The sequence below is a fragment of the Sinohyriopsis cumingii genome, chromosome 5 (assembly GCF_028554795.1).
Source record: "Sinohyriopsis cumingii isolate HCF-2022 chromosome 5, ASM2855479v2, whole genome shotgun sequence".
NCBI lineage: Eukaryota > Metazoa > Mollusca > Bivalvia > Unionida > Unionidae > Sinohyriopsis > Sinohyriopsis cumingii.
Window position 1 is genome coordinate 37,585,768 of NC_142965.1, and position 24,680 is coordinate 37,610,447.

General features: G+C 34.7%; 1 protein-coding gene across 1 annotated transcript; it reads right to left on the reverse strand.

Moving 5' to 3' along the window:
• On the reverse strand, window positions 1-23,345 carry LOC149798958 (uncharacterized protein CFAP97D2-like). Its single transcript, XM_089957876.1, has 5 exons — window positions 23,048-23,345; window positions 13,994-14,074; window positions 8,499-8,620; window positions 3,975-4,140; window positions 1-3,443 (listed from the first exon to the last, which is right to left on the reverse strand). Exons 1-5 carry the CDS (start codon window positions 23,153-23,155, stop codon window positions 3,411-3,413), a joined length of 510 nt encoding a protein of 169 aa, XP_089814002.1. The 5' UTR covers window positions 23,156-23,345; the 3' UTR covers window positions 1-3,410.
• Between the last annotated feature and the right edge of the window lie 1,335 nt (window positions 23,346-24,680).

Consider the following 24,680-nt stretch of genomic DNA (forward strand, 5'->3'; position numbering starts at 1 on the left):
TACTAGGCAAGTTAAGATTTATTGATAGTCTGTAGTTTATGGCAGCATCGCTAGACGAGCTAGAAAAAGGCTGCAGTAAACTTAATAATTTGATTGAACATTTCGGTGATAGATCAAGCCTGCTGACACGAAAAGGTATCTTTTCCTACAGGTATCTTGATAATTAGGATTAATTTAATGTAATGTGTCTACCTGACAATGATTAGTTTTATTCTAGGTTCAATCTTGAAAGTGTTAGTGATGATAATTACGCTTATGTTCGATCGATTTGGGTGTAAAAACTTAGGAGATCATCATGATTTATATCTTATCACATACGTTCTGTTGCTCGCAGATATATTTGAAAATGTCAGAGTTGTCAGCGCTGATAACTACGGACTCAACCGAGCTTGATACTATTCGGCATCCGGACTAAGCTGGTATCCATTACTCAAGCACAGTAAAATAAAACTAGAACTGTTAACAGACCCAGATATGTTCAACTCTATAGAACATGGAATCCAAGGCGGAATAAGCGTCATAACAAAAAATATACCCAAGCTAATAATAAATATCTACCCGACTATGATAGTACAGTTCCATCAAGTTGTATAGCGTATCTAGATGACAATAATTTATATGACTCTGGAATGTCCGACTCTATGCCATATGGTCCGTTTAGTTGGATCAGCAAAGAACAGTTTCTTAAAGAAACTGATAAAATCGTAACACACGACGATGTTAGTTATCTCACAGAAGTTTACATTTGCCATCCTTTTGAGTGTCATAATAAGCATAATGATTACCCATTTTGTTCAGATATAATGCTGATCGATTACAGTTTATTATCTGATGAACAGCGAAATTTTTCAAGTGAGTCATGAGATTAACTTTCTACCTCTTGTGAGGGTGGCCTTGGTTTCGGTTGTCCTGGGCTAGCTCGCCAAAGAACAGCTGCTTTGGGGTTTTGTTTTGATCCATGCAGATGGCATGGCCAGTCCAATGAATCTGGGCCTGGATTAGTTTGGCTTTGATGCTTGTTGTGTTGGCTCTACCAAGGACTTCCTGGTTGGTGATTCAGTCCTGCCACTTGATCTGCATGATGGATCTCAGGGAGCACTGGTGGAATTGTTCCAGCTGACTGATATGCATTCGGTAGACAGTCCAAGTCTCACAGCCATACAAGAGAGATGTGAGGACAACTGTATTGTACACTTTCATCTTTGTTGACAGGCATATGTCCTTGTACTACAAGATCTTGGTCAGGAGTCGTCCGAGTGCTTGGTTGGCTTTTTGGATCCTCGCAGTGATCATTGTCCAGGAACCATCACTGGATATTGTGCTGCCAAGGTATTTGAAACAATCCACATTCTTCAGCTGCGTGTCACCTGATGCAGGGTTGTGATGGGACAGTGTTTGGGGCGGGCTGGAAAAGGACTTCTGTCTTTCCCAAGCTAACTGTGAGTCCAAACAGACTGGAGGCTTTCGAGAACCTGTCCACGATTGTCTGTAGGCAAGTCTCTTCATGGGCCATGAGGGCACAGTCATCTGGTGTACGACTACTAGAGACTTTAAACGCAAAAAGGTGTACGAATGAGAGCTTTCATCATATTTAAAAGTGGCAGCTTAAGCTTAAAGCACTTTAAAGATGAAGCGGTCATATCATGATGTCACCCAAATGTCACCCAAAACTTGTCACAGGTGTATGGCATTGTCCAATAAAATCTGATTGTTCCACTGTAAGATGTTTCTAATATATTACAAGAAGTTTCCAAGTGTGATATTTGATAAAAGAGCAACAGATATGTTATATTTATTGTTTGTTTGTTCATATATGACTATATATAAATTATAATGTATGATCCTGATATAAGCTAGTAATTACTTCATTTATTGACTTTAATTCACATATGAATAAGCTCACTCAGACATCACCTACTAAGACAGAATCACATGACCTGAATGCAGACATATGATTTACAGTTTCGATCTTGTCTGTCTGCCACTGGTGGAAATTAGCAGTTATAAATATTGGAAGCAGGTAATAATAATTAGGTATACAAAAAGAGGAGACAAAATACAACGATAACTTTAGTCTTTCTGTTCTCTTACATTTTCTGACTCTCGTGTTAAATATTTGGATAGTGGTTTTAGATGTCCCGCTCAAAGAGTAACAATCCAAACTTCTACCTTAGGATGAGAAAGCTTAGATGAATATATAATAAATCATTCTTGACTTTTTCTCTCAAGTTTATTCGCCCTCAAAACCATGTCAGCCTCAAAAATAAGCTTCTCAAACATTTAATGCACATGATTTGCTCTATGCTTTGTTTTCCTGGACACAAATCCGTCTGTACAATAGGTATTGCAAGGTACAAGTTACTACATCTGATAATATGCATCTTTTGGGAAAATAACATACATAGTTTTCAAGGAGAAACAAAATATATCATCGATAAAGCATACCCACTGGTATGGTGTAACTTCAACTGATGCTAAAATTTAACCCTCCAGTTTTCCCATAAATATATTAGCATACAAAGAGGCCATTTTTGTACCCACTGCATGCAGTTCCATTGATTTGGAGTTAGTTTTCTTCATTAAATTTAAAGTTATTTAGTTTTAGGACAAGCTCCAGGAATTGGACTAAGATGATTTCATATCAAAGGCAAACAACTTCCATCCTTCAATAAAATTCATGGCAGAAGTCTCCATCTCAAGGCTGATTTCATATCAAAGGCAAACAACACTGCATTAGGAACACCCCATATAGCCAGGCACTGAAGATACACAGAATTTGCTCCGACAATGATACATTCCTAAAAAGGTCTGAAGAGCTATCTAAACATTTAATTTACTGAGGCTATGAACAAAACCTGATTACAGAAGCAACCCAATGGGCTAAATAAACAAACATCGATGACCTACTAAAATATGGAAAGAAGGAAAAGGCTGATAGGATACCATTTATCCTGACCTACCATCCAGACAACCCCAAAGTAGGTAAAATCATCAGGAAACACTGGCCCATCGTGGAATCGTCGGATGTACTAAAGTTAATCCTCCCAAACAAACCTGTAGTAGCCTACTAAAGCTAACGCCAATCACTAATCAAGACCATCCTAGTCAATCTGGCCCCTGTGGTGATAAAAGGTGCAAAAACCTGTCAACATATGATAGAGACTAGGACATTTTCTAGCACAGTGACTAAAGAAAAACTAAACATCCATGTTCCAAACAAAACATACAAAACAGAGAATGTAATTTATCTCATCACATGTAAGATCTGTAGCCTTCAGTATGTCAGAGAAACTCAAAAGCTGTACAAAAGGATCAACCTTGAAGTTCAATGATCTGATCGGATGACAAAGAAGCTGTACAGAATACAGAACAGCTCTCCTCCCCTGGCCACACTTTCAGTGATATAACACTTATTGAAATTGCTCACAACCCGAATTGGAATTCTGAAATCAGGAAAGAAAAGGAATCTTACTGGACACGCCACCTTAGAACATTGAAGCTAATTGGTTTAAACCAAGAAGACTAGAGAAAAAAAACAGCCATGCACAAATAAAATTATCTTTGCAGCCGACACATTTTCTTTTAAATAATTTTCTAAATTTACTTAATAACCTATAATTGCTATTATAACCATGAAATATCCAGGATATAATTTGCACTTACATAAATTTACAAAAAACAACAGATGTCATTATGGCTGACATCAATTTCTAGGTCAAAAAATATTTTCTGGCATATGCAGCAAGTTGAAATAAACTAGCTGAAACATGATCAACTAAATGGACAGCCCCTTACACAGCTCACAAAGCTTACATATTGCCTTTCTGGCATTATTTGCTTTGAGATTTGGCAACTGACAGTTTATACCATGATAAACTCAGTAAAAACAACATTAAACTCTTTCATATTTTCATGTCAGAACTTGCCAACTTGTTGCCTAGGATTGGAATGGAAAGAATAAATAGTATTTTTACCTTAGGGAAATGGGAAATGCTTTCCATGAATCTCTGATTCTTTTTCCACTCTTGCTGCCACTTTTTATGGTTGTACACTGGCTTACAATCAATAACTCTATACAACATGGCTAGATTCTCTTCTGTTACCCTACTTAAATAACGTTGTCGTTTCTCTCTATTTAAACTGCAAAGAGAACATTTTATTTTATTTGGTTATTTTCAAATTTTAATAAACTATAAATATATAAGTAGGTAATATCATGGAACAACCCAAACCAAGTTACCAATGAAAATTATATTGCTCTTTAACTTGGACAATATTTTTAAAATAAAGGAATAAATGTTTTATATTATGGATTAAACTTTGATTACCATTATTCAGCTGGACATTACATTTTCTATAAACAAATATGAAGACGTATTTATATAAGTTGCACTTTTATATCTACATGTATGTACAAGAAAAAGAAGAAGCAGAAACCCACGTCAGTAAGGGACAATTGACTGGTTTACAATGGCCTTAAATGGTTTATAGTGGTATGATCCCTGTTAAGACTTCATGAAAATTGACCCAACAGCAATTGGGGAACAGTTGTTTTAAATGTGTTTTAATTCTTCCTTAATTTCAATGGGACCATTTTTAAAATGGCAGATTAGCATCACTGATACAAATCTGAATGGCCTTCATTTTTATCAGGATGTCTATAACAGTGAATATTTGATGGCAGACATGTATGAACTGTATGAATATAGAAGGCTTTAAATGTCAGACTGGTAATAAACTGTATGGATAAAGAAGGCTTGAAATCTCAGAGTGGTATCAACTGTATGGATATAGAAGGCTTTAATTCTCCAATTGGTATCAAATGTATGGATATGGAAAGCTAGCAATCTTAGATTGGTATCAACTGTATGGATATCAAAGACTTGAAGTCTCAGACTGGTATAAACTGTGTTGATATGGAAGGCTTGCAATCTCAGATTGGTATCAACTGTATGGATATAGAAGGCTTTAATTCTCCAATTGGTATCAAATGTATGGATATGGAAAGCTAGCAATCTTAGATTGGTATCAACTGTATGGATATGAAAGGCTTTAAATCTCACATTGGTATAAACTGTATTGATATGGAAGGCTTGCAATCTCAGATTGGTATCAACTGTATAGATATGGAAGGCTTTAAATCTCCAATTGGTATCAAATGTATGGATATGGAAAGCTAGCAATCTTAGATTGGTATCAACTGTATGGATATAGAAGGCTTTAATTCTCCAATTGGTATCAAATGTATGGATATGGAAAGCTAGCAATCTTAGATTGGTATCAACTGTATGGATATCAAAGACTTGAAGTCTCAGACTGGTATAAACTGTGTTGATATGGAAGGCTTTAAATCTCAGATTGGTATAAACTGTATAGATATGGAAGGCTTTAAATCTCAGATTGGTATAAACTGTATTGATATTGAAGGCTTGCAATCTCAGATTGGTATCAACTGTATGGATATGGAAGGCTTTAAATCTCACATTGGTATAAACTGTATTGATATGGAAGGCTTGCAATCTCAGATTGGTATCAACTGTATGGATATGGAAGGCTTTAAATCTCAGATTGGTATAAACTGTATAGATATGAAAGGCTTTAAATCTCAGATTAGTATAAACTGTATTGATATGGAAGGTTTTAAATCTCAGATTGGTATCAACTGTATTGATATGGAAGGCTTGCAATCTCAGATTGGTATTAACTGTATGGATATGGAAGGCTTTAAATCTCACATTGGTATAAACTGTATTGATATGGAAGGCTTGCAATCTCAGACTGGTATCAACTGTATTGATATGGAAGGCTTGCAATCTCAGATTGGTATCAACTGTATGGATATGGAAGGCTTGCAATCTTAGATTGGTATCAACTCTATTTATATGGAAGGCTTTAAATCTCACATTGGTATAAACTGTATTGATATGGAAGGCTTGCAATCTCAGATTGGTATAAACTGTATTGATATGGAAGGATTTAAATCTCAGATTGGTATCAATTGTATGGATATGGAAGGCTTTAAATCTCTAACTGGTTTTAACTGTATGGATATGGAAAGCTGGCAATCTTAGATTGGTATCAACTTTATGGATATCGAAGACTTGAAGTTTCAAATTGGTAATAAACTGTATGGATATGGTAGGCTTTAAATCTCCAATTGGTATCAGCTGTATGGATATGGAAAGCTTTTCTCGTTAGTTTCTCACTATAATGATGTGGGAAATATACTGCATAAGTGAGATCCATTTTATTTGAAGGATGGTGCTGTTCTGGTGCATTTTATAGTGTGGATCATTATATGTAGTAGAAAATGATTTGATTTGATTTTAACCTCACTTTGTAAATCTGTAAATCTGTCAGCTACATACTATTACATCATCATTTTATACCAATTTACATCAGTTTCAACCAGACAAACATATACACACAAAAGATGATGCAAAAAAACATCGTTTCAGACAATTAAAAATCATTATAAAAATAAATTGTTGTCTCATGTAGGAATTTCTAAGGTCAAAATGCTGTTGCTTTTTGTACATTTAATTATTGTATTTTTGATAACATTTTTGATAATCCCTTGAAAAAAACTGCATTCTATTTGACGGGAAAATTCTTTTTTTCAAATGACAAACATATGTATATGTAAATTTTATACCTGAAGGAGTGTGTGTGTGTGGTTAGGATTTTAACATAGCTTTAACAATTTTTCAGTCATATTGCTACAATGTCTGCAGTGTGGCAGTTTATAGCGATGTCTAGCACTGGAGCATCATGCTGCAGACATGTAGTGTGATGTCCCCCACCCAGTCACATTATCCTGACACCAGGCTGACCAGTCCTAACACTAACCTCTTAATGCTGAGCACCAAGCGAGGCAGCTGTTAGTACCATTTTTGTAAGTCTTTGTATACCTGAAAGAATGTGTTGTTATGCATCATGGCTGACACAAATGCACACAATTCCATACACATTATATATATATATATATATATATATATATATATATATATATATATATATATATATATATATATATATATATATATATATATATATATTATATGCTCATTTTTTTTTCTCCGTTAACTTTACATTGTCAGAATCGTTCGGTATTTTACAATATTGCACACCTTCATTTTCCATTCACATGCATAAAGGAACTACTTTCTATTGTAAACAAACAATGGACGCAGATGCCAGCACTTTTGATTTGTAAACAAATCATGTACACTCGCATAGTAGGAGTTTTATGCTGTGGTTGTTTAAATTTGTTTCTGAATGAAGTAAAGCATTGTTTTGTAGATTGCCACATACCAGTTGCTTTGGCACATTCAGATGCAAGAAAGGGTCCTTACAAATAACATACAAGTGTCAAGACATAAACTGTCTTCTTTAGCTGGTGATAAGAATGGCAAAAAATACACTTACAGTTTTACATCCTGAATTTCCTCAAAATGTGCTTTCTTAGTTCTGCAAATCCGAAATACATTAGCCATGTCATAGGTTCTCAATCTTGATTACACATTTCGAAATTGTACTGTAATTTTGATGATAAGTGCAATTACATCCTCCTTACTGCACTCAAAATGAAATAAGCATTAAATTCCATAGCGTCTTTTTGATGCTTGCAATTGAAAGACTTCTTCTTTTTCCCACATTATGATTTCAAACATTCAATGACAGAAACTGAAACACATTTGCAGATGTCGACATGCTTCTCCCTCGCTTCTTCAATCCAATGTATTTCATGTGGAACTGTCACATATAAATCCAGTCCATAATCACAGAATTTCAAAGAATTAAAACAAAATATCAAACTCTATTCATTCTAGGTCAAACGGAAAAGTTGTTGCAATGTGCATTCATTCACAATATTACTCCAAATTTCAATTTTAACTAGATGTGCCATTTTCTTTTGAAAGTTATGTTGAGTGCACGACTAAGTTCAAATTTATCTGGGTGGAATTATGTGCGCAGTAATAATGTTGTTATTGTGTAATGATGAATCTGCGCTTGTGTATTTAGTTTGGAGTATGGCATACATTCAGTTATTTTGTTTCTTGTTGTGTATTTTGTTAATATAATTAAGCATTAGGTAGAATTTTAAAAAATTAGCATATAATAAAATGGTTACTGCATTTGTATAGGGAAAATATGAACTCGTTATGTCGGATGAATATACTGCACTCCCAAGGTCATGCAGTATTTACATCCGAAAAAACTCATTCATATTTTCCCATACAAATGCATATATATATATATATATATATATATATATATATATATATATATATATATATATATATATATATATATATATAGGTATTATGGGATTCTGGGGAACTTAAATACTGAAATCTGATCCATAACATAGATCCTACTAAATAGAATATCTTTGATGAACACTTGCAGTTTACCATGGTAAATGAGTAGCTGAAATTTTTTACAGATGACTGATTTACTGTATATTATAAAATAAAAACAGATAAATGACAGACCTTTTAAATTCTGTATTTTTATTGCTATTGTTCTCTCCACTTCTTGTTCTCTTAACATATGATATTTTCTCCAGTAGAATTCTGTTGTGTCTTTCTAATGTTGCCAGTCTCTCTTCTTCCAGCTAAAATGACAAAGAAATATGTTTTAATTAAATATCTTGTATCCATTTAACTAATACTTATATTATCTGACTTACTGGGTCTATAAATGTATACAATATAATTGGTTTTCACTTGTTTTTTTATTTTATTTTTGGCATAGCCCTGGAAAGACCAATGAGGGGTTGCAATTTTGTTTCTTTCTTCCTTTGTTTCCTTGTGTAATTTTGTGTTTTATTGCAATACTGGCTTATATCATCAAGATCTTGGATGGATTCAGTAATGACCAAGATCCATGCATATCAATGATGTAATCTTACATAGGATTGACTGAGCTTGTTACCATTCTGGAGGGAATATTTCTCCTCTGACTTTGATCAAACTTGGAATGTATGCTAAAATTATTATGATCTCCTACAAGCTCAGTAATGAGAAAGGACTACTCTTGATAATGGGGAGATATTGCATTTGACTGACTGAACTTGCTACCCCTTGGGAAGTAACATTTCTGATCTGATTTTCATCACACTGTTATATAAGCTTGTGTCATCAAAATCTTTGAAGAGTTAGATAATGAGTGAGATTCATGGACGAGTCTGATAATGAGTGAGATCAATGGATGAGTTAGACAAAGGGTGAGAACCAAGTTAGGATAATGAATGAGATCAATGTATTAGATAATGAGTGAGATCCATGGATGAGTTAGATAATGAGTGAGATCCTTGGATGAAAGTAGATAAAGAGTGAGATCCATGAATGAGTTTAATAATGAGTGAGATCCATGGATGAAATTAGATAAAGAGTGAGATCAATGGATGAGTTAGACAAAGGGTGAGAGCCAAGTTAGGATAATGAATGAGATCAATGTATTAGGTAATGAGTGAGATCCATGGATGAGTTAGATAATGAGTGAGATCCATGGATGAAATTAGATAAAGAGTGAGACCCATGAATGAGTTTGATAATGAGTGAGATCCACAGATAAGTTTGATAATGAATGAGATCCATAGATAAGTTTGATAATGAGTCAGATCCATGGATGAGTTAGATAATGAGTGAGATCCATTCAAATGAATGATTGTGATGATCATACACCTGATCCTGTTATCATTCTGGAGGCCATAATTCTGATTTAATTTTGTTCAAACTTGGAATATATGTGTATATCATCAAGATCTCTGATGAGATAGATTCACCATACCAAAGAGGTGGTCTTACATTTGACTGGCTGAGTTGTTATCATTCTGGAGGCCATATTTCCAATACAATTTTTATTAAACTTGGAATATATGCCCTTGTACAAGTTTGATCATGAGTGAGATGCATGCATATTAATGGAATGATCTTAAATCTGATTGGTTCAGCTTATTACCACTCTGAAAGCCATATTTTTTATATGAATTTGATCAAACTTTATATGTATATATATATATATATATATATATATATATATATATATATATATATATATATATATATATATAATTTTATATTATTTTATAGATGGGCTCAATAATGAATGAGATCAACATGTTATATCTTTAACAGGTGTGATCTCAGAGGTCAAAAGTCAGCAGGGTGAGTGAGGATTGATAGAATTCCAAATTCCTGTGGATTACCTGAAAGTGATAATGTATAAATACATACAGATTTTAAACATTTTGTAAAATTAAGCAGGGGGTATCATCCCTCATGCCAGTTTATCTTGTGACAATAATATTACTATGGCAGGAGACCCAAAAAATAGAAATTACTTTATATTTCTTTTCATTATAAGTACATGTAGAATTACATCAAAATAACCTTTTCCCTTATAACAAGATTAGAAAAAGAACATATAGTGTGATAAATGAAGTGGTTCTCATATCATTGTTTCATGGGAGCCATGAAAGTTTATCAGGATATATGCAAGGTCAGGTTACATTTTACTGATATGCATTATATTGAATAATACAAGTCTGCTAGTACAATGGGATTCATGACTGTATGCATGGCATTCCATAAACACCATTAACTGAGTAATTTACCTGCCTAGATCTGATCAAGCAACCAGATAATTTTGCATCCCCTACCTCTGTTACTTTAAAATTTTCACTGGCTAATCCCAGTTTTATGGACTATTCTGTAAAACTAAGGACTATATTATAATGATGCACTTCATCATGAGGGACCACTGTATATCATGTGTAATACATTGCTCAGGTAATTTATAATGGGGGTACTGTATATCATATATAACGTTACTCGGGTAATTTATAGTGAGGAACAACTGCATATCATGTTTGATATTTGATTTTGTAGAACATTGTAAAGAGGCTTTTCATTATGGGGGCCAATGTATATTATATTTTCTAGTGTATAACATTATTCTGAGGAACTTTGTAGTGGGGGACAACAGTACATCATATTTACTTAAGTATAACATTATCTTGAGGTGAACAGTGTAAATTCAGATCTGCCATCACACCAACACTGTCCATGTAAACACTGCATTGACCCAAATCTGCCATCACATCTACACTGTCCATGTAAACACTGCACAGACCCAGATCTGCCATCACATCTGCACTGTCCATGTAAACACTGCACAGACCCAGATCTGCCATCACATATATACTGTCCATGTACACACTGCACAGACCCAGATCTGCCATCACATCTGCACTGTCCATGTAAACACTACACAGACCCAGATTTGCCATCACATCTGCACTGTCCATGTAAACACTGCACAGACCCAGGTCTGCCATCACATATATACTGTCCATGTACACACTGCACAGACCCAGATCTGCCATCACATCTACACTGTCCATGTACACACTGCACAGACCCAGATCTGCCATCACATCTACACTGTCCATGTATACGCTGCACAGACCCAGATCTGCCATCACATCTACACTGTCCATGTACACACTGCATAGACCCAGAACTGCCATCACATCTACACTGTCCACGTAAACACTTGCATAGACCCAGATCTGCCATCACATCTACAATATCCATGTAAACACTGCACAGACCCAGATCTGCCATCATATCTACACTGTCCATGTAAACACTGCATAGACCCAGATCTGCCATCACATCTACACTGTCCATGTACACACTGCACAGACCCAGATCTGCCATCACATCTACACTGTCCATGTAAACACTGCATAGACCCAGATCTGCCATCACATCTACACTGTCCATGTAAACACTGCACAGACCCAGATCTGCCATCACATCTGCACTGTCCATGTACACACTGCATAGACCCAGATCTGCCATCACATCTACACTGTCCATGTACACACTGCACAGACCCAGATCTGCCATCACATCTACACTGTCCATGTAAACACTGCACAGACCCAGATCTGCCATCACATCTGCACTGTCCATGTACACACTGCATAGACCCAGATCTGTCAATGCATTCACACTGTCCATGTAAGCACTGCACACACCCAGATCTGCCATCACATCTACACTATCCATGTAAACACTGCATAGACCCAGATCTGCCATCACATCTACACTGTCCATGTACACACTGCACAGACCCAGATCTGCCATCACATCTACACTGTCCATGTAAACACTGCACAGACCCAGATCTGCCATCACATCTGCACTGTCCATGTACACACTGCATAGACCCAGATCTGTCAGTGCATTCACACTGTCCATGTTAAAACCATAGACCCAGATATGCCAATGCATTCACACTGTCCATGTTAACGGCACAGACCCAGATTTGCCATCACATCTACTCTACCAATTTTATTTGAAACTTCAACTTAACTATGTAAACCCCGAGCTGCCTGCAAATTGTGACAGCAATTATAGATCTAGGAATTTTATGTTGCATACAACTTTATGCCCAATATACATGTGTAAATAGACATTCAGGGTTTATTATAGAACAGAAAATTGAGGGAGTTAAATAATTTAAAATTGCTACTTGTCCCAGGAAAATAATGTAGTGTGACACTAGCTTTATTGTGTATAAACTGATACTCATCTTGTGGGATGTATGGTACTGTAATGTGACTCTAGCTTTGTGATGTTTAAATTGTGATTATTTCTTGTCTTTCTTTCTAAAGTGTATTCCATCTCTTAAAGCACCATTTACATTGTCTAAGCTATTAAATGTACTTAATATTAACTGTAACATTTGTTCTACAACTGATATCAAATATATATACTGAAGTCTCAATAAAATCAAATTACAAAAGTCTTTCTTTATGCATTAATTCTTTATGTTCAAATGACCATGCTGTGTAGCAATTAGTCTCCCTTTATGCACCAATTATTCCTGTTCATTGTCTATGCTGTGTAGTAATCAATCTCCCTTTATGCATTAATTCTTTATGTTCAAATGACTATGCTGTGTAGTAATTAGTCTCCCTTTATGCACCAATTATTCCTGTTCATCGACTATGATGTGTAGTAATCAATCTCCCTTTATGCATGAATTATTTATGTTCATATGACTATACTGTGTAGTAATTAGTCTCTCTTCATGGATTAATTCTTTATGTTTATATGACTATACTGTGTTGTAATTAGTCTCTATGCATTAATTCTTTATGTTCATAGGACTATACTGTTAAGTAATTAGTTTCCCTTTATGCATTAATTCTTTATGTTCATATGACTATGCTGTGTTGTAATTAGTCTCTCTTTATGCATTAATTCTTTATGTTCATATGACTATACTGTGTAGTAATTAGTCTCTCTTTATGCATTAATTCTTTATGTTCATATGACTATGCTGTGTTGTAATTAGTCTCTCTTCATGGATTAATTCTTTATGTTCAAATGACTATGCTGTGTTGTAATTAGTCTCTCTTTATACATTAATTCTTTATGTTCAAATGACTGCTGTGTAGTAATTAGTCTCACTTTATGCATTAATTCTTTATGTTCAAATGACTATGCTGTGTAGTAATTAGTCTCACTTTATGCATTAATTCTTTATGTTCAAATGACTATGCTGTGTTGTAATTAGTTTCCCTTTATGCATTAATTCTTTATGTTCAAATGACTATGCTGTTTAGTAATTAGTCTCTCTTTATCCATTAATTCTTTATGTTCATATGACTATCCTGTGTTCTAGCAAGTCACTATGCCTGAATTCTTCCTGTTCAAATAACTATTGTGTGCAGAATTTGGGGTCCATGGCTTTAGTTTTGGATGGAACTTGAAAATGTTCATCAATAAGGACTTTACACTGAAATCTAACAACTGAGAATAATGGACACTCAAAGACAAAGAATTGTCACTTCTGTACTTACAAGTAAACTTTGTATTTAAAAACACTCATAAATGGAAATACAACATGCACAGTGAGCAGTGTCCTGTTCAGTTAGGTTTCATGAGGCTATTTTTTACATTCTTACCTTCAGTTTTTTCAACTTTAAATGAACATGCATGTAAGTGGCAGGAGCTCTGGTATCCACCATGGGTTTCACCTCTCTCAACTGAAGCACATAAATAATCAAAATAAATAAATTATCACACCATAAGAAAAAAATTCTTAATGATGTAAATTGACCAAAACTAATCTTCAGTGCAGTGTTTCATTGATTTGAGAGAGCAATGTGTTATTGGAATACATTTTTGTTATATTGAGACACTTCATACTGCGAGACCACTAATTATGGATGTTATTATGAGACACTTTCATACTGCGAGACCACTAATCATGTAATATGGATGTTATAATGAGACACTTTCATACTGTGAGACCACTAATCATGTAATATGAATGTTATAATGAGACAATTTCATACTGTGGGACCACTGTAAACATGCAATTTGGATGTTATAATGAGACACTTTATATTGTTGGACCACTTTAATAATGTAATATTGATCTGAGCAATAGAATTATTTTGTCAGATAATAATGCCATATTGACTAATTGCTTATCCAAGTCAAGCAAGCTAAAAACCAAGGGATCCTAATCTGTCATCCCATATTGTACTAGCAAGTAGGGTCCACCGTGTTTGAAGTGATCATAAGTGAAACAAACTGATCTGTAGGTACATTAAGCAATGACAAATCCAAAGGTTGTTCTAGAACTGAAAGGTTGTGGGTGGGGATGGGTGGTATATCCCTCTAAATTTGAAAAGGTAGACATTTTCTAAAAAATAAAATGGATTTAATGAGAATGCAATTGTAAGTAATATGATTTTTCATGCATCTTTTTGGCACAATTTCTTTGTAATTTAGCACCACATACATCCTGCAGGTCTAGATCTGTGTTGTTTCCTAGAGGTACATGGTATTACCAGTATGCCATTTACCATTATACTGTTTCCAGTGGTATGTACCATGGTACTTTTTCACTGTACCATTATGTCAGTAGTTTACATCAGTAAGGAATGTATGGAAATTCTAAAAGAATCTTGTTATGACTTTGATGATATCAACAGGTGTTCTCGTTATTCATCAGAAACAGATTTTAAAATTATCTTTTGATTTACAAAGCAGTTGTATCTGTCACAAATTAATAGTAACAAAAATATTTCTATTAATGATCCATTAATCACATCTTTGACACCTGTCATATATGCCAACATGGTGGTGAAATGAATTTGTGATTCTGCAAAATCCAACTTTCAGAAAAATTTCAGATTTAAAAAGAAAATCCAAAAAAGAAAAAACCAAATGTCACATTTTAGTTGTTTATGTGAATGTGTAAATATATATTCCTTTCAAGGAATGAATTATATGCTATGATTTTCATAAGTGCACTTGTTTTCTGTCTGTCTATATGTCATTTCTCAAGTCCACTAAATATATTCTTGTTTGTTGAGTAAGTGTGTTTTATGTTTACTGGTCCTCTCTGATTAATATCTTGCCCAGGTATTGTCATCCTGGGCAAAGTTTCTCTGCCTAATAAGTAGCGTAGCTAGAAAATAATTGTAGGTTTCAGCATCAACACTTCTTATTTTTATTAATGGGCCCTCCAATGTCAGCATGATGTCTTTCACAGTATCAGCTATAGTGTAAGCTTAATCATCCCACTCTAGTTACAGGTTTTAGATGACAAATTACACACACTGAGAAATACTGCATTGTTCATGGTACCCATGGTACTGCACTGTTTGTAGCTGGGCTCATGTTATACACAAGTTGTTGTTGTTGTTGTTGTTGTTGTGGGGTTTAATGCCATTTTTCAGCACACGATAGACTATACATGGCGGCCAGTATTAATGGTGGAGGAAGAACCCGGGAAAACCTTGGAAAGAACCACCGACCCACGAGAAACTACTGGCAAGCTTTCTCACATACCCACATTGGCTGAATCTGAGACTCGAACCTGCGCAGACAGAGGTGAGATGGCAGTGATCCGTAACGGACAGCGCTTTAGACCACTCGGCCACTCGGGGCCCCTTATACACAAGTTATATGATGGTATTCAAAACTATTTTAAAAATTACATTGCTGTCATAAATTATAGAGCTGTTTTATTTCATTGACTGACATGTCATGTGATTAAGAATTACTCATGATGCAGCACTGTCTTGATGTCAAGCAGATGAAATTGTATTTTCAATGTACTTTGACAGAGTTTATAAACAATGGCCAAAATATAGTTTTTGTAATTTATAGGGATCATGAAGTCAAGACATTTAAAAATCATTTCCACAAAATGCATGAATGTCCTTTGATTGACAAGTCATTCATGCAATGTGTAATTGACTTATAAGCTTCATGGCTTTATAACTATTGTGAAATATGAATTCAATCTTAAGAATCAATTGTAATTTCACAAGTTTGCATTAAATCACATAATGTAGCAATTGTATACCTCTGTTTTGTTGAAGTTGCATGAACTTGTGAACCTCTCTTATGGACCTTTGATTTGTGTCAGTCAATATGAAGTTTAATAGTACATGAAACTTTGTATCTTCTGAAACAATGGCCTATGATTGTGTATTATTTTACAAACTTCAAATGTGTCACAAGTACAGGGTAGCAGCTGCAGTATGATACAGTAGCTAGTCATGTTGTATGTAATCCAGGGCCATTAAAACAATTTACTCAAGGTTGAGTCCCTCCTTCATGAAGCAGCAGGACTTTTGGAAATTATTGACCATTCATATCCCATTGTGCATCCATAATTTTCAAAACACGTTACGGTGTTCATGTTCATTTAATCTTCTTAGTTTCAATGTCATTCACAGCGAACTTAAATGATCTCATCAAACTGTTCCCCAAGTAGTACTCTCACTTTTCTCAATGTTAGGGATTTCTCTGAGCCTGTTTGGGGCCAAAATGTCAGCCCCATTTACATTGCCAATAACTGTCCATTTTTCATGTAAATTCCCAAAAGAATCTTTAAAACATTGGATGCAATTTGCCAAGATAATTGCTATAATGCGAGTAACAAGGGATCTAAATAAACAAAGCAACAACTTAGGCTATTGAATTATTTATATTGTCAAGAATCAGCTTTATTCTCTTGTTTCTTAGTCATTCAGAAAATTCACAAAAAATTAAGGAAAATTTAGAAATGTTACACCTCGAGCTACGAAGTCAATCACTGTGATTTTAATTTATCAAATCCAACGCAAAAATGAGTTAAATAGCAATTCAATATGAGGTTGACCCATTGCTGAAATGTCTGTAAAGGGCATGGCATAATTTATAATGTAATTTCAAGCACACTTTGAAATTTTCTATTACTGTAGTCAGCAATAAAACAGGTGCCCCCTACACAGAACTGCTTATACTCAATCCTGGCTCAGGTTAAAATGGTAAAAGGTAATTGATTACATAATGTAATTTTATCAATTACATTTATCAATTACATTTGATTCTATTATATTATTTATTCATATATATTTCTGTATCTTATACATTTTAATGTGACACCAAAAAAATACTGACAGACAAAACATCTTTTGATTCCACATCTATATCACTGAGTCTAAAATAAAAGTTTGTATTATCCCCCATTCAAAGCAAAGGTGATTTTCTTTCTTAGGACAAAAGGAAAAAATATGTGTGGTTCTTGTAAAAGTGTGAACAAAAAAAGGACAGGAAGGTTAGTGTTAAGTTTTGCTTTTGTTACTTCTTTTTTAACCAGCTCATGTTAACTCATGTCACAGTATCCAGTCTAAAGTTACCAGATCAGATGTGAAAAATGAGGTATGGTTAGTGATGAAAGTTATAGGGTCAGCCAATAAATTGGGAAGGTCAGGTTGCCAGAACAAAATGTATTTTTTCTTTGCTCATATTCAACTGTAAATACAGGTTTAATTATTTTTTCTGTGTAAATATTTGGACTTGAATCTGTGATCATCATGAGCATTTTATATCCTGTGTAAATATTAGGACTTGAATCTGTGATCATCATGAGCATTTTATATCCTGTTGAACCATATTACATAATGAAATAAAAGGTGGCAAATGAGGCCAACTGCAAAACTGAAGTTATATAAGTTGTGTCTAAATTGCCAAAAATAACAAAATATAATGAATTACTTGCCACACATGCATGTCTTTTGGTTTTGAAAGAAGTTTGTTCACGAAAGTGATGTCATGCTGCAACAAAAACTAATCTTAATTACAGGATTATTACTTTCACAGCAATAACTTAAATTATTACTTGTTAAAAATTGTGATTATTACTTGTGACTACTTCAAATACTTAGATAATTAATTACCAATGATTATGATTACTGATTACAATTACCCCAGGATCTGACATACCCATATTAAGAGATGATTATAATTACCAATTACAATTATTCCTTGTTTAAAAGAGCCAGATCTGTAGATGACTTTGGCTACTGATTACAATTACTGCAGATCTGACTGACCCAGATTTGTAGATGGTTATCATTACTGACTATAATTACCCCAAGGCTAACTGACCCAGATTTGTAGATGATTATAACTACTGATTACAATTACCCCAAGACTGACAGACCCAGGTCTGTAGATGGTTATCATTGCTGATTTAACAATTACTCCAAGACTAACAGACCCATATCTATAGATGATTATGATTCCTGATAATAATTGCCCCAAGACTGACAAACCCAGATCAGGAGATGATAATGATTACTGATTATAATCACCCCAAGACTAACAGACCCAAATCTGTAGATGGTTATCATTACTGACTATAATTACCCCAAGGCTAACAGACCCAGATTTGTTGATTACAATTACTCCAAGACTAACAGACCCATATCTGTAGATGATTATGATTCCTGATAATAATTGCCCCAAGACTGACAAACCCAGATCAGGAGATGATAATGATTACTGATTATAATCACCCCAAGACTAACAGACCCAAATCTGTAGATGGTTATCATTATTGATTATCATAACCCCAAGGCCAACAGACCCAGATCCGGAGATGATTATGGTGGTGCTCTACAGTTTTGTATTTTGCACAGGGTTAGAATTTTAAAGAAAAAGAATTTCCCCAGCTTTCCTCACTGGTTATACTGGCTATTTAAAAAAGACCTTGTATATCTTAGGTAAAATTCAAAAAACCCTTAATTCCCTTTATTTAGGTGTATGATTGATGGGTGTAATATGGGTTATAGCATATACAGCTTGGCCTTACTGCAGATGCGCACCTTTCAAAAAAGTGCAAGCTCCACTTGGTCATTTTCACTTCCTGAACTTCAGAGGTAAATTGTATAAAAATGAGCTGATAGCTTTTTTACATTTTATATATTTGTAATTCATTCATTGCACTTTCAGAATCTGGTATTGTCTAGTCTGGCAAAATTCATTTTCCCTATTTTAATAGCTGCTATGGATAGTGTAAGTTAGACTAATTCAGGCTGATTTTTTAGCACAAGTGAGCAGTCATTTTAGTTAGCAGTATGCTTAGATCATGTACAATTTCCAAAAGTATAATATCCAAAGAAATATCATCCACATTACAATAGTTTAGCATAGAAGTATGCCAACATTCTCTCCACTGTGCATGTTTTAGATGCAAACAGCTTCACCTTACATACGCCACTCTCTCAAAAGTACATAATAACTGGTGAGCGCCCCCATATGATTACTAATTAAAATTACCCCAAGACTGACAGAACCAGATCTGTAGATGATTATGACTAATGATTATAATTACCCGAAGACTGTCAGATGGTTATATGATTACTGATTACAAATACCCCAAGACTGACAAACCCAGATCAGGCAATGATCATGATTACTGATTACAATTACTCCAGGACTGACAGACCCAGATCAGGTGATGATCATGATTACTGATTACAATTACTCCAGGACTGACAGACCCAGATCAGGCAGTGATCATGATTACTGATTACAATTACTCCGGGACTGACAAACCCAGATCAGGCAGTGATCATGATTACTGATTACAATTACTCCAGGACTGACAGACCCAGATCAGGAGATGATTATAATTGTTGATTACAATTACCCCAAGACTAACAGACCCATATCTGTAGATGGTTATCATTACTGATTATAATCACCCCAAGGCTATCAGACCCAGATATGGAGATGGCTATGATTACTGATTACAATTATGCAGATCTGGAGATGACTTTGGGTACTGATTACAATTACCCAAGGTCTGATACTCCCAAATATTGGAGATGATTTTGATTACTGATTAAAATTGCTCCATATGTTAGACTTTGATCTGGAGATGATTATAATTACTGATTACTATTACCCCACTTCTGAATGACCCAGACCTACCAATGCATACTTTTATTTTCTGACAGACCCAGACCTACCAATGCATACTTTGATTTTCTCTTAGATTTGTGCATCCAATGAGCAGAAAGGGAAAAATCCTGATTGCTAATTGAATGTGATCAATGTGACATGCAGGAGATGATGTGATACATATACTTTTTCTCCCAATTACAATTTGATCAATGAAAATTGGCACCATTTTCCAATGCAATGATTTGCAATGTGAAGAAATTTTCCAGTGTATTATTTGAATAATCCAAGAAGGAATCTCTAAATAGATAGATACAATTACTCCCCTAGGATAAGCTTAAGTGTGTGGAGTCACTGGAATATCATGACATATCGTTGTCAGCTTATTCACTCAGTTTTGTACTGTATTTACACAATTTAAAAATTCATGTCATATCTGACCAGCTAAAAGTCACTAAAACAAAGTAACATGGTTGTACCTGACTTGCTTTCACACTTTGATTGCTTACTCCTCAAAGCCAGTTCTACAACTTATGGCATTATAACATTTTTTCTAGACTTAGACAGTATTTAAAAAATTAGTGCCGTGGCAGTTTCGTCTGCTGCAGGAACTGTACCCATAACTCTTTATGCCATTTTTGTTATTCTTAAATGCATGCTGCTTTTGTAGAAATATTCCCCCCCACACACACCCAAATCTTGGTAAGAATAACTTAAATCTACATTTATACTTTTTAAATAATATGTTCCATCTCGACAGAAAAAATATTTCCAGTCCTGTTGAAATCATTTAGAAAGTATTGTAGTAATAAACGTAGCCATATCTTGCACAGTGAATTCTGAAGAAAAATGTTATTGCAACACATACATGAATCAATCTTGTCGCAGTCAGCTTGACAGGTAACAATTAACTTTGATGTATGGGCTAGGCCCATGATTAATCTCTTGTCTGAGATGAATGTAATGCTCATGTTTGGGAGCACAACTGATCTTTAATTTGAATCTGCTGAGAAAACAGTCAGTGGCAGAGAGAGAAATGATGATAACTTGGGGTTAAGTGGCGGGAAACGACGACACAGAGACAGTCCACAGACAATTTTGGGCCATTTGAAATAATTGTCATAAACTGAGTCTTTCCAGAAATAATTAATAATAAAGGTGGAATATAGAGAATTATTCTAACTTCAATGGGTGTATTAGATAAAGTTAATCCTGATTGGTTAAGCTAGATGTGGGGGATGGGGTGTTTCCCAGACGAAATTCAATGCTTTAAGTAATTTCTCTCACAAAATTAGTCAGTCCATTTTCATTTAAATAAATTTATAAATATTTGTTGCATGTATTCATTTTAATTTCATACATCAAGTTTCCTTGAGTTCAAAGTTGATTGTCTGCATTCATTTGTCTTGAATGTAATATGACTCATGTATTTCAAGAATGTCATACAATATTACCTTGATATGAATTTGAGAGAATTGTTTGAATTTACTCCTATGTAATAGGAATCATGTAGTCTACGAGTTTCAAGTGTTACATATGATACTGACTGTGAGAATTGTGTGGATTTATCTGTCTTAAATTATATCAATCATGTATTCTATGAACTGACTTTAATATATCTGTAAATGTTATGTCAATGAATTACTTGTTATCAAGTAATGTAGTTAGGACAAGACGTGAAGTCCATTAATTCATTCTGCATATGCTGACCGACACCTATTCCAGTTAGTCCATTATCTCCACACAGAAAAGTTGGACAAATTACAGTTACACCAACAGCATGACTGCCATACTATGTAAAGTATGAAAATTGATGTAAACTATATGCATTTGATAGTAATAAGTATAAATAATAAAATAATAATGTATAAAATAAGAAAACATACTTACTACACAGGTAGACGTAGGACAGTTTATTGTGTCTGCATTATGTCATAGTCATTTAGAAATGCAGGAATGACATTAATTTAATGGTAATAAGGTTGTGTATCAGCTTCACGTCACAAACTGATGCATATAAGTATTAGTTTTGTTGAATTACGATAAGACGATGTATTAGCCTTTGTTGTGTTGAATTACGATAATATGATATGTGGCGTAACAAGGATGGGGATTATTGTTCGACCCCAGAAGAAAATAAATAAAAACCCTGACAAATATTTAGGTTGCATATTTATGTATTTATTTTAAAGGGGAAAATAGATCCATATATGCACCACGCAGTGGCAAAATTCAGCAGACAACCAAGCTATGGTTGGTGACTCAAAGGGGCTGGAGTGATATAGAGAGGAGGAAAAAGGAACTCCGACCTGTCACCAACAATGAATTTGGAAGGACTGGAGGCAACCCAGGTATGCTGAACAAACGAGTCCGGTCATTCACTCGATTTCATGATAAAAATTTGTTTTATCTGTATAACAGAACACGTAATTTCATATCTTATAAATTTTGTAATTCTGTTTCTAAGAGAAAGTGTATCATTCAACTGTCACGTTCATTTTCATTTTGTTTATGTGATTGATTAACGCTTTAACACCCTTACATCGTGCATAGCATGACTAGATCCTTTAAACATTATCAGCGTGCCAACATTGTCTGATGCCCCCACGACACTATTCTCTCTGGTCACTCCAACGGGTGTTCATAGCTACATAGGTTTACAATCTATTTTTGGGCAGACTAAGTAAATAAAATCGTTTCACCCTAATTTCACCCTGAGTGTCTGACCAGTGTTTAGTGTCAACATAAATGGTTCTACAAACCTTTTCCTTGTGTTCCTTGCAACATTTCTGGTCCCATTTCACCCGCAGTGGTTTATTGTAGTTTGGTAAAGTTGCGTTGTCCGGCCTTGTATCTACTGAACTGGTCATCGCGAAGAGTTGGCCTAGCCTCCGTCACTTATACCTTGTTGAAATTGAAAGTGAAACTGAATTACTGAGTATTGGAGTGCATGCCGGCAACACTAGTCACGTGATCAAACGGTATCGCCATAACAACACCAGGCTTATAAATGGACAGGTAATAGGCAGAATGAAGATGTTTATACGATATGTCATATATTTTTTTATCATCCTTTCCCACCCAAATTTTACTGTTATCCCTGTATTTCATTAATAATTAATTTATGTAATAATATTTTATATATACATATCTTCCAATGCTAAATTGGGTTTTCATTTAGACTTCTAACATAGTTTAAAATATTCGTGATATTTTTTTACATCTCATGTTCTGTATATTTATCCCTCCCTCTTCTTTACTCCTTCATGTATTCAGTAGGCAGATAGTGGAAGTGTATCATTCTATAAACAATTGATAAGTAGCTTATCTACTGTGTTCGGCCATTTATTCTCTCTCTCTCTCTCTCTCTCTCTCTCTCTCTCTCTCTCTCTCTCTCTATATATATATATATATGCCACATGGGTTCGCTCGATAATGCTAAGTGGCGTAAGTGCCCAGATTGTTATGTTCTCTTCTATCTTTTATTTTTTTCTTCATATTTTTGTAGTTTTCTACTGCTGTATCTTTGCCAAAGGTAATACCTAAGGCTTTAACCGTCTCTTTAATTAGATGTGGGTAAGTCCCGGGTGATATCCTCGCCAGTTTTTTATTAGTAAGCTTTCTGTTTTGTCATGATTACTCCTGAACCTTGAAGTTTTCCCAAATTTTCAAATTCCCTTTTGTAAATGATTAAAGGAGTTTGAATCGGTTATAAAATTTGTACAGTCGTTATCATGTTGGAGCATTTTTAGTTCCTGTTTCGAATTCGGTATCCGAAATACTTGTGATATTTGTATTGTTTCTTATTTTGGAGCTCAGTACTTCTGTAGCTGTTATGTATAATAGCATGGACGGTGGGCAGCATTGCCTCACTGACCGTTCTGTATCGAATTCTTGAGTTTTCGCTCCATTTACACGTACTCTCGGAAAGATTTGAATGTACAGTATTTTGGTCCATTTTTGGAAATCGTGCCTGAAACCAACTTTTTCTAATACTCCATCTTGGTAGTCATGTTCAAGTCTGTCAAAAGTTTTCTCGCTTTCCGTTTTCTTTTGTCGTTTTCCGAGGTGCTTATTCTCGCAAGTTCCCCTTTATTTTCATTCGGTTTCTTTTTCCTTTCTTATCCTGAAATATATTTGTGTTATTGTTTTTAAATCTTGAATTTGAATTCCTCCCATTCTTTCCTTATGTTTCGATGCTACTTTTCCATAAAGTTGTTCAAGTCCGCTTCATTATTTCTTCATATCCTATATTAAGATGTTACTGTTCGGCTTCCACGTGCCGCCCCCCCCCCCCCTTTTTTTTCCCCCGCTATTTTCCATAGTCAGATTTCAAACTATCAATGTATGGTCTGAAACGTTACAAATGATTCTTTTACGTTTTATACATATGCC